The sequence below is a fragment of the Dinoponera quadriceps genome, unplaced genomic scaffold (genome assembly GCF_001313825.1).
Source record: "Dinoponera quadriceps isolate SergipeBrazil2010 unplaced genomic scaffold, ASM131382v1 scaffold1441, whole genome shotgun sequence".
NCBI lineage: Eukaryota > Metazoa > Arthropoda > Insecta > Hymenoptera > Formicidae > Dinoponera > Dinoponera quadriceps.
The window spans coordinates 469,430-481,201 of NW_014555884.1; the positions used below are offsets into that span (position 1 = coordinate 469,430).

Here is an 11,772-nt window from a genome sequence, read left to right on the forward strand (position 1 = left end):
GCGCGTTAATCCTTCGGCGAAGGCCTCCGTTCTCTCGCGATTCCCACCCATTCGCCTAGCTAATAAATACCAGAAGCGATATCTCGAGACTTGTTTACCCGTAGAGATGATTTCATCCGACCGTGTCAAGTTTGATTACTCCGCGCAGCTTCTATTTACATTTCGATTACGTTCACGATCTGGAAATTCGCGGACGGTTATTGAGCGGCGCGGTTGAAAGCGCGCGTAAATCGCCCCGCCGCAAGCCGAAGCCGTGAAATCGTAAACAGAAGGGTAGTAAACCACTCTCACGCGATTATTTACCCCCGAGATATTCTTCCGCCCGTGTTCTCAAGAGTATCCTCACGTATCGGTGTGTAACACCGATAAGAAGTCAAGTTGTCTCGATTCCATATAGCGAGAAGTCACCGTCCGTAAACCGCGCTTGTAACCGCGTAATCGCTTTAGCCGCGATGAACCATGAAAAGAATCCGTGAGGAAACACGACGGCGATTGGCGCCCCGCCAAAAGTTCAAAGACTATCCTCAAACATATATAGTTGTCGCGACGAATAAATAGCCGGACCCGTGGAAATTCAGACCGGAACGAATAACGACTACCTAAAAGGAGCATCGCGCAGGACGCTAGAGAGACTCGCTCCTCGAGGTGACGATAGGCAGCCTACATATCGCTTTCGTATCGCTAACCGGCACTAAAGCGTAGAAACACGACTTATTTGTTCGTATTATATTGAAATTCCTATAATTTGCGCGATAATTTGCACATGTCTGTTAGCCGGATCGAGTTCTCGAAGCGTTCGCTCGTCTTCGATCAAAGCGAGTCGTTACGCAGCCATTCGGTTCGCGTTTCGAGTTATACAGGCGAAGATGAGAAGAGGGGTAAGGAAGTTCTAGAACTTCTAAACTAAACTTGATTTGTAACAAACTCAATTGCGTTATACGTTCGTGATGCTCGGTGTTTTACAACACGAAGCCTTGAGTCAGCCTCGATGCAGGAGACTCTATCTGGGATTCGGGATTCGCGATTAACTTAATTGCGCTTTCTCTTCTTTATAAGCGGCGAATTTGCATGTGATCGGGGGGAAAAAAAGGAATATTCATCGATCGTGAGAATCGCTCTTCGTCGGTGCCCGGAAATGTCGATAATCGATAAACTCATCGTCTGTCAGAATCGGGAGTGGATTGTGTCAAAAACGGAAAGTGCGCTGTCTTATATGTAGAAAGGAAAACATTGTTGGAATTTGTACATTGAAAGGGAATAATGCTACATTCAAGTGATATTTATCCAAGTGGGTATACTTAATCCAAGTAAAATGGTTGCTCCAATATTCCTTGGTAAATATTTACTACGAATAGAAATGCAGTTGACTGAATACAATGCGATCATTTCTTCGTACAATTGGACATTTGTTTCTATGTGTTGTTCCAATGTGCGTGTAACAATTACAACAAATATTAAATTCATAATATTCAGAATATCAGAATCTTAGGAAGCATTTTTTTATTTATTCGATAGAAAAATTGAAATTTAAAACATTAAGTTTCCGCAACGGAGAAAGATATTACATAATTTTAGTAAACGCTCTCTCAAATTAGATTAATTTACCTACATTTAGCAATTCATATACAAATTAAGGTATTACTGTGTTAAAGTAAATATTTATTGCAAGCCATCGAAACATATTTAAATTGATAAAAATATTCATTGATTTAAGAAGCTGAAAAACAGGTAATTACGTTTGCTTGATTCCAACACTTTGTTCCGTGTAAAACACAATCACATAAGTGAAAGAATTATAGTCGCAAGAATCACTTCTCCAGGAAATGTTGCTATAAAATCAGTGTTAATAACATTATACGCATATTGCTAGTTTCTTCTTTCGGGCTAAAGCTAGAAGAAAATATCATTGAGGTCGGAAGTGGCTACAATTTTAACGGATCTCTTTCAGCGCACATATTCGTATATCGCCACGTCGTCACCTGAATATCATTAAATATTCTCTTTGTTTCGCGAAAAGTTACGGTCCTTTCGCTCGACCAAATCTCCAACGTTGCTCGTCAAAACGGCCGATCTCTAAATACAATTATATCCTCGTATCCTATTTTCCGTTCCAACCGCAAAAATAGCAGCAGCACCGCGCTATTGTCACTGACGTTACAGCGACACTCATCGGGAAAACAGTACTCCCGTCTACAATTGTTCCACCATGGCGTATAGACGAGCTCTGCTCGTCGTAGTTATAAATAAGAAATATTTGTCTCCCGATCTGTGTGATTTGCGCGCGAGGATCGTTGATCGAGAGACAGGCTGAACTCACCGTTTAGAGGAGCGTGATGAGAGAAGTGCGAAGGGAAGAACGTGGCCGTCGCCGCGGCGGCCGCGGCCGCGGCTGCCGCAGCTGCGTTCTGGTGTCCGCCGCCCCAGACCGCGGGGTGAAGGCTGGCCGGGATACCGGGGATGCCGCCGAGGGTGGAGAAGCCGCCGAGGTAGGCCGGCGTTGGTCTGACCGGAGTCGAGCCGCTGGCCGCGTGATTCTGGAGATCCTCCACGTCCACCAGGCTGCTCTCGTCGTCCTCGACGTCGTCCGTTTCCGAGCATCTCGAACGGGCCTCGCCGTGAGAACTGCTCCGGGGCGACTGCGAGCCGGTGTCCTGCTGACTGATCTTCGGCGACGAGGAACAGCCCACTACGGACTCCGGGCTGGTTCCGGTGTCGGCGCTCAGTTGCACGCGATAGTCCACACTTCCCTGGGTGGTGGCACATCTGCCGGTCGTCGCCTCGACGCTGAAGTCGATCGTCTCGGGATACTTCGACGTTCTGGAGTCTTGTGAGGCGCTGCGAGGAGACGGGCAGTGAGTCAGCCTGATCTCCGGATTGGGCGACGACGAGGACGACGAGGACGACAGGACGTATCGGGATGCCTTGAATTCGCAGGGATGCTTCGCCGACGAGTTGACGCGCGGTTCATGCCGAAGCGGCGAGTACGGGACGACCGGTGACGACCTGGGTGACATCAGCAGGCCGTCCTGCCTCGTCGGTGGTTTCGACGTCTTCCTGGTGTCCGCCAGGAGGGCTGCGACGGAGAAGCTCAATCGATGAGCCGGCCTGGCGGTTGCCGGCTGGGCCTCCTCCGACGAGTCGGGACTGGTCGATGCAGGCGTCACCGGCGAGGTCATCCTTAGTACTGTCATTCTCGGATACGTCGACTAGCACTGTCCTCGTGATCTCGCAAGAGCGTCTCTCTCGACTCAAGACGAGCTCAGCTCGCTCATCCCCGCGGTTCGTCGAATTCGACTGGACTTTCGGCTCTTCAGAGGCATTCACTGTAGCTTCACGAACGATCCCTCACTGATTCGCGCACGATCTCTCCCGATCGGAGAGCCCTCGAGTCAGCTCTCTCTCCAGCTTCGGGGGGACGACGACACGCGGAGGCACATCGACGTTACGCCGAGAACACAGTCCGGTGTTTGACAGGTCGACGTTGGATCAATGATCGCTGATGACCAGGACTCTCCCCGGTAGCCTCTAGCCGAGCCGAGCTCTCCGTGTGGACTGAGCTTGACCGTCCAGCCAGCACCGCCCTGATTTTTCCTTTTGCCGTCGGGCACCGGGTGCACCATGGTGGGGCCGACGCCCCGTTAGAGGGAGAGAATCCTCATCCGAGAGAGTGGGGAATCCCGGACGACGGAGCGAGAAGGAGAAGATCGGGGCGAGGCTGAGAGCTACCACCAGGGGCATTTCCTCGCGACGCTCCGCCCCGTGGCCGGGTCGCAGGAGAACAGGCGGAATTATCTATACACCGCGATTTTTGTACACCACGAGGGATAAGTTTCTCTCTCAAATGCGACACGCCGTCACGCAGCGCGAGCAGAGGCAGGGACGCGCGGGGGGCGAGAGGAGAGATTTAATCGCCGCTCACTTTACTACGTCGGAGACGGTAATGAGCGCAATTGAGCAATTAGGCGGGGGGTGATTAAGATTGGTAAAAAAAAGAGAGTGGATGAGATAGTTTTCAATTGTCGACGAGTATCAAATAGAGCGGGTGAGCCGTCAGGAGGTGATGACGTTCGGACTGGTCGACGTGGTGATGTGGAACTTTCGTGGAAATACTTGAACTTGAGACTTTTCTATACTTCCACGCTTGTCGAGAGAAATCCTACTAAAATTATCCTACTAAAATTGTAGTCACTCTCGGCCTCGACCTTATCTTCTGGTTTTTACCTGAAATTTCGTAGCAGTGATGTATATGTAAAGTTATTATTACCACGCAGAAGTGAAAATAGTATCAATTCGAGATTCATATTCTCATGTATGAGCAAGAATAGTATATTATATATTAAATATATATATATATATATATAAAATTTAGTAAATAATGATAAATAATGATATGTTATTAACAATATAGTAGCATATATAATCTTATATGTGTGAAGATATATATAAAACTTGTATATGAAAAAAACCTTCATAGTTCCGCAAAAAATATCATTATTCCAGAATAACAAAAATATTATATTTTTAATGGAATAATATAGAATTTTTTCACATAAATCAATTTTACTTTCATATAAGATTATATATTTTGGATTATACATGAAAATATGGATCTTGAATTGATACTGATTTTTTTTCCGTGCAATAACACTATGGTAACATTTACTAGAAAAAATGGTTCCGATTGAAATTCGATTGAAATTCTTTCACTTATATATAATTATTATAGTTCAAATATGGAAAAATGTTCCCAGTGTACAATCTTATTATATTCCAATGACACAAATGCAACATCAAACTTTCCTCGACAAACGTTCTCGTTCTCCTGTGAAAAGAATTAGACGTAAAAATTTAATACGAAGCTGCACTACATTATCGCTTATTAATCTTACTTTCAGTATTATTATTAATTTAATTGCAATTTTATTATATCACGTATATTATATTATTAAACCGTATCTCTCATTCCAAATAATTTCGACACGACAATTACAACGCAAGTACCGTAATTATCGTATAGATTTAATTATATTCGGTATTGAGGTAGGACAAAACACGTCGAACGTAAATCACGCTTGAGAAGATTAAATCGCGATCGCGACAAACGTACCAGGGGGGGAGCGTGAAAATACGAAGCCCCGAAATTTCGGCCATTTCTTCCCGGTCCTGTCCGGAGATACGGTTTGTTCACCGCGCGCATGCAGGTAGCTAGGTAGGTATATCGATTCGCAGTCGAATGTCAACCCCTCTCAGGCTCGAGACTTCCCTCTCGACGTTCAGCCCCCTAAATCGAGCCGTCGCGTCGCGACGCGCCGGGGAGATTTTCGTCGGGCTCGTCCGTGGTGAGCGCGTTTGTTCTGACGGCGACGGAGATCCCATCGTCGCACCCGTCCGTCATATTTACGGTTGCTCCGTCATGTAACTTCGCGATAAGCAAAAACAAATGAGTCCCGATAGGGGGCGCCGATAAAGCACCGCGCGGCCGAATAAAACCTCGCGGACGTTCTTCCATTTTCGCGGAATTGGCTGAAGCCGTAAATTTCATCGCGCGGAAATCCGCGCGGCGTCTATTTTCGCCGCTTTTATCGGAATCGATGTCGGGCGCCCGCCCCTGTGAAAACATATCCCATACCTGGCGGTGACCAATTTATATCGTTTCATTATTCCTAATGATCTACGAGAAAGCGTACCCGGTGAGACGATCGATCAACAACAACGCGTGCTGTGTTCATCTGTATTCGTTCGATGAAGATTTTGGAAGAGACGAGCTTTATTGGTTCTCCATCTTAAAAAAAAACGTGTTACCTCCTATCATTGCCTGTCTCCCATGATGCCCCATTTCGATGCAAGTCGTTGTTTATTTGGACGGTTACCGCTAACGGCTATCATTGCTATAATCTCTCCCTCTCTCTCTCTTTCTCTCTTTCTCACATTTATATGATATATAATATTATATTTATAATACATTGAAGCTATAATATCATTCCAATCAAAATCACAGCTATATTCGATATGCGGTATTTACTGTTTCTTTCAAAAATTCGACTCCTCGCGAAACAGAAACCTCTGTCGCTGACAAAATCCATGAAACATGATTTATTTCCCATTTCTCCTTTACCTTGTCGGAAGCGTTCGGTGGCCTTCGGCTCGCGATTTTACACGATATAACTCGTGACTCGCGGGTATATTTTCGAAGCGTTGTAATTTATCGCGTGCTTCTCATTCAATCTTGAAACGTCGTAAAGAATTATCGCGGTCGCACGTGCTCTAAAGTGAGCGCAATGCAACCGACGTGGGACGACGACTGGACGCCGCGGAGACTGGATGCTGAGAAGGCTGCGGACGTTGGACGTTTGCGGACTGCTGCACGCGTTTGCTGGATACCCACACAAAATGGCGAGATTACAATTTGAATGCTCCCAAAACGTCATACTATATAGTGCGTGTTTAGATGTAAATCGCATTGGTCGCCGGAGTAAGAAAAACATGTGTACTTGTACTTATAATCGTCCGAGTGAGAGTTATAGTCAAGAGAAGCATTTTTCTTGTAAGTAGTATTACAAAGCCAATGATAATAACAATGGTACGTGCATTACCTCACGATTATTTCTAGAGTTAAAGCTGGAAAAATAAATAATTCCGACCGAAAGTGGCTATAATTTTGAATGGATTTCTCTCAGTGCAGTAAAAGAGGTCTGTGCGCGAAATTTGCATACTTTGACACAATGCACGATAATTAAACAATATTTAGAGATCAATGGCACACGGCTATGTAGTGTCCGGTTGCGAGTAAAAAACGGTGGCAGACGATCGACGGTAAAACAGACGCGTGATTGTTTTTCGACGACGATGGATTAGTGTACAGGACGTTTCACATCTAATGAAGCCGTGCGTCTCTGAAGCTTGGAACAGATATGCATTGTCGGGAGCGGTTTTTCCACGCCGAGCGCCATTCTGAGAAATTGTTATTCGACGGCCGATAATTATCTCGAGCTCGTGTTGCACGTAACGAAGCGAAGACACGTGGAAGAAGACGATTCGACGCCGGTTAACTTCTCCCGTGAACTAAATCGGCGGACTTACGAACAGGGCGATATCACGCTGGCTGCGCGTTCAGCAATCGGGAAGAAATCACAGTGGCAATAAAGGGGCTCATAAACTCCCGTAACAAAGCACTTCGCTATCTTTCGTTACTCGAGGCATTAATGTTTACAGGCCATTGACTTTTAAATTCGCTTCCGCGAGCATATCTATCCCGCTCGCCGCCCGAGATAAATTTGCGTGTCCGATTGGAGCGAGGTCGTAACTCCGTCCTCCTGCGCTGATTTCTCGAAAATTGATATCAGCCCGCCACTGTTACGCTTCACGTTTTCCGAAACTCACAATCGAAGTTATCCGAACAATTTTTTCACGATACAATCGAGCTTCGGTAAATAATTCAATTGATCACACCGAGAGACGTTTCACTAAAATTACGGTCATTTTCAGTCTCAACTATCTTCTTTTGATTTCAACCCCGAAAATAGTAGCAGCAATATGCGTGTAAAATTATTATCGCTGGTATACTATAGTAACACTTATAGTTACAAATATCGAGATCTTTTTTTCTCAGGGTGCGATTATAGTGACAATTACTAAACACTTTTTTCTCACTATGTAGCCATTTGTTTTTTCCACTGAGAAAAATCCCACTTAAACCATAGTCGTTTTTGGCTTCGACTACATCTTCTTCTGATCTCAACTCGAGAAATAGTTGCGGCAATATGCATGTAAGGTTATTATCATAATTCTTTCACTTCTATGATTATAGTTACAAATATCAAAAACTCGTGCTCCCGGTGCGTTGGAATTAATTCGTTGATCGTCAAATTTGTAGTTCGACTGACATCAAGTACAATACATAATTTATATGAATAACGTCGTATAAATTCCTATTAGCCTTTGCTTTTCAAATAGATCGCGAGAGAAATGTTTCACTTTACGTAATATCGAATTTATCAGAATTACACCGGCCTTAATCTTTCTCGAAATCTTTCCTTCCCCATCCCTATTTTCACAGATAACATTTCCCTAGTGATTGATAGTGTTTTTTCTAAATAAAGCAACCAACGTTCGCCATTTTACAAAACGTGGCGTAAAGTTTCGCAGGAAACGAGTGTTTTCGATTAGAGCACAGGCCGTGACGGCACAGGCCGAGTCGTCGTTATTAAACATCGCCTTCCCAATAATTAAGGAAGACACAGGAGTGAGATCGGAAGATGCCGCTGCCGCGGGATAGAAAAGGACGGGCTAATTTGGATGGTTACCAAGGCAAACGATACGTTAAATAGATAGGACGGGTAAGCAGTGAGGAGCCCGACATAATGAGGACCACCCGCTAGCACCGTAAGACCTACTCGGTACATGTACTCGGTGTGCCGCAGAATTTCGCTCAAACCTTACTCAGTTTTCTTCAAGTAACCTCTATGCTGCGGATAATAATGATAAGGTCGTCGATACTTTTTCTCAGATTAAAACAAACGACGTGCACATGCAAGAATCGAGCATCAATTCTACTTATTTGTTCTGTTCAATTTGATCTATACGCAATCCCATTCCATCGCCCATAAAACTGAAATAAATAACATAATTTTGAATATGATTGCAGAATTATATTTCTTATATTCATTAAAGCGATATTTCTCGAATCCATGCGTTATTATTGTAAAATGGCGAAGCAAGTTTTACTTCAGCTTATTATAATGATAATATAATCCTTTCGTTCCTCAGAATATATGTTGTTTTCATTATTGGAAATATTTCAGTTTTTAATAGAAATCTATTAAAATATATTTATTTATTTACTTATCAATTTATTAAATATCGCAGCTTTATTATTCGGGCAACAGTATCAATAACAATTAGCATTAATTAATCTGAAACAAACGGTAGATTTTTAATTTCCTCGAGACATGTATGTTCCCGCAGCAGCGAAACAATTAGAATAAATATAAATGTTACATTCCGACTGCGCAAATGGGCAATATTCAAAGATTATGAATGACCCGGAGAAGTTCTCGAGGAGCGCCACGGAACGGGCGGAACATCGAAACACCCTGTACGTGCGAAGCGCCACGAGCTGGCCGTTAATTATTAGCGAGCCGCTATATTGAGCATGAAAACAGTATTTCTTTCGGGCGAAGGAGATTCAAGTCAAATTGGCGTTAAAATTGCAATCACGGTGGTCCGTCTTTCTCGCCTCGGCCCGCTCCGCTCCATCAGCTCGTTCCTCGCTTCCTCTCGTCCACGGAATTAGATCGTCTATTCTCAGAGAACGCGCGCACGCTCGCCGCCTGGCTCTAATAGCCGTTTAGAGGGTTAATTTCTCCTCCCGAGAGAAAAAAGAATCCGCTCATGGGAGTCCGTTTTTGCGCTTTTTGCAAGCCCCCGATCCGCCGCTTATGCCGCGATCAGACGTATATATCGAGCGAACACGTCGAAGAAAAGAATCTGTGGCGACACGCGAGATTCCGAGGGGAGGAGTCGTAATTTTTCCAGTAAATTCCCGCGATCGCGTTGAACAACGAGAAGCCATCGTTCGACGAGTGCAGCCCGTCAAGTTCTTTGTTTGCGCCGTCGTGGACATGTCAGTACCGAGCTCGAAAGATTGCATCTCGTAATCCCGCGAGTTCGTTGTTCCCTTCGCTTGTCGCGTTTCAATTTAAGTGCCTTTGGCTCGATTAGGCTCTCTTTGAAGCATTGCGTGTCACACACAGCCGAGCACCGTGCCCATTCCGCGAACCCGCGATCGCATTTGCACGGAAAGCCACGAACGGACGGAACGCTGCTCGTTTGTTTCAGATTTCTGCCAGGAAGCGCGCCCACCCACCCTCTCTCTCTCTCTCTCTGTCCCTTTCTCTCACTGTCCCTCTATTTCTCTTGGTCACACAGCCAGACACGGGAGTCGCAGGAGGCCAACGAAACACACTCGTCTGTTTGTGCGCACGCAGAAACCGTAAGCGACTTCGTTTCCCGCTTTTTGCGAGCGGTCCGCGAGCATTCGCGTAGCCAATAATTGAATATTGGAGCCGAAATGGCGTAGGTGGTAGAAAGAGGGAAAGAGAAAAAGAGCGAAAGGGAAAGAGCGGCAGAGACGAGAAAGGCAGAAAGAGAACGAGGCAGAGAAAGAGAGAGAGAGAGAGAGAGGGGTGGCAGGACGAGGGAATAAAAGAATGAGAAAGAGAGAAAGAAGGACGATGGAGAGACAGAAAGGAAAGTAATGGGGAGAAAGCGGCGGCTGTATAACGGTGTGGGCGCGAGGGTGAAAAGGGGAAGAATCGCGGGGTTGGGCACGGTCGATGCTACCGTATGGAGGGTGGCGGCGTGGGAGAGAGGAAAGGAAGGGAGGGGGGTGAACGGGAGCGAGCGACACTGCAAAAGGCGAACCCGCGAGAGTCGCGGCGATGGGGGAGAAAATCGATATTTTAATTGGACAAAATAATTGGAACGAGCGAACGAATGGAAGATCGTAATCTCCGGGCTTCCCTTTGTATATTGGCGAACCTGCACGTCCCGTCCAATCCTCCCTCCGATCTCCCACCGACCTCTCTCTCTCTCTCTCTCCCTCTCTCTCTCTCTCACTCTTTCCCTCGTGCGATGCGCCTCTCTCGTTCGTTGGCCAACTAGTCCTCCCTTCGACGCCCTCCCCGCACACTCGCTGCCCTTCCACCCCCGCTATCGGTATCGCGTAGAGGCACGTTACGTGACATTAATGGTCACGAAAGGAGTATCGGGAGAGCGCGCGAGTTTGAGACTCACGATTGATCGTAAACTAAAATTATACGCGGCGCGATGCATGATTTACGAAGAAGGCTCGTAAAAAAGCGAGAGAGCACTTCCCGATCAGGCTGAAATTTGCGGCGAATATAACGCTCAGCACGCTAATTGAGGAACGACGATCGGAGTCCTTCACGAAGGTCGGGATTGAGAATTATTGCAGAATTCACCTGAGAAATTTGCATGCTAATTTGCTAATTACTCTCAAAGATAGTCTGCGCCTATTCGGATAGCCCGTAGACTGATAAAAACCTACTTTTATCGATATCCGTTAACTTTTTTCTGAAACTTTTAGTTCCGCCGGTTTAATTTTTATGTTACTCTGACCCCGAACAATCTATTTTGACACTAAAGCAGCGAAAACGGAAACCTCCTCGGAATATCGGAATATTGGATCGTGTGGCAATATTCACCACAAGTCGTCGAAATATACTTAAACTGATGAAAATATTGTTTGATCTGAAGATGCTGAAAAACAGATAATTACGTTTACTCGATCCCAGCACTTTTTTCTGTATAGTCGTAGTTTACAAGTTTACTAATTATGCTGTCAATGTGCGGTATTATTCAATAAAGATTTCCCGCGCGAAGACTGAAAATTCGAGCTCAGGTGTCTCGGTGACCATGCGATCAGTGTCTGCTTAGTTTCCGCCGCTGCTTATTGCAGACGACGACTTCGCCTGCGTTGTATAAAAATAATCATTGATGCGCTCACCGTTGATGTGATCACCGGGTAGATTTGCCGCGCGCCCGCGCAAGCGTGAGTGGCGTAAACGAAGCGCGTCGGGCGGATAGCGCGTAATGTCCGATAATTTCGCGTTGTTTCAGTTAATTAAATTTCATTTTCTCCCCCCCCCCCTCTCCCTAAGCGGTTTACGCGCGGCAACGGCTCATCCCCCGGCGGTTCGACAGTTGACCACCGGCGCGACGGCGCGCGCGCCGTCAAGCCGGCCAATTTCA

The 11,772-nt window shown here is 45.8% G+C and overlaps 1 protein-coding gene across 2 annotated transcripts in view; it reads right to left on the reverse strand.

The window, feature by feature from the left end:
* Nucleotides 1–3,542, reverse strand: part of LOC106745705 (muscle segmentation homeobox-like) — an 11,281-nt gene extending 7,739 nt beyond the window's left edge. For both annotated transcript variants that reach the window (XM_014621565.1, XM_014621564.1), the window contains exon 1: nt 2,318–3,542. In XM_014621565.1, coding sequence (XP_014477051.1) covers nt 2,318–3,191 — 874 coding nt within the window. In that variant the 5' untranslated portion in view covers nt 3,192–3,542. The remainder of the gene's footprint in view (nt 1–2,317) is intronic.
* Between the last annotated feature and the right edge of the window lie 8,230 nt (nt 3,543–11,772).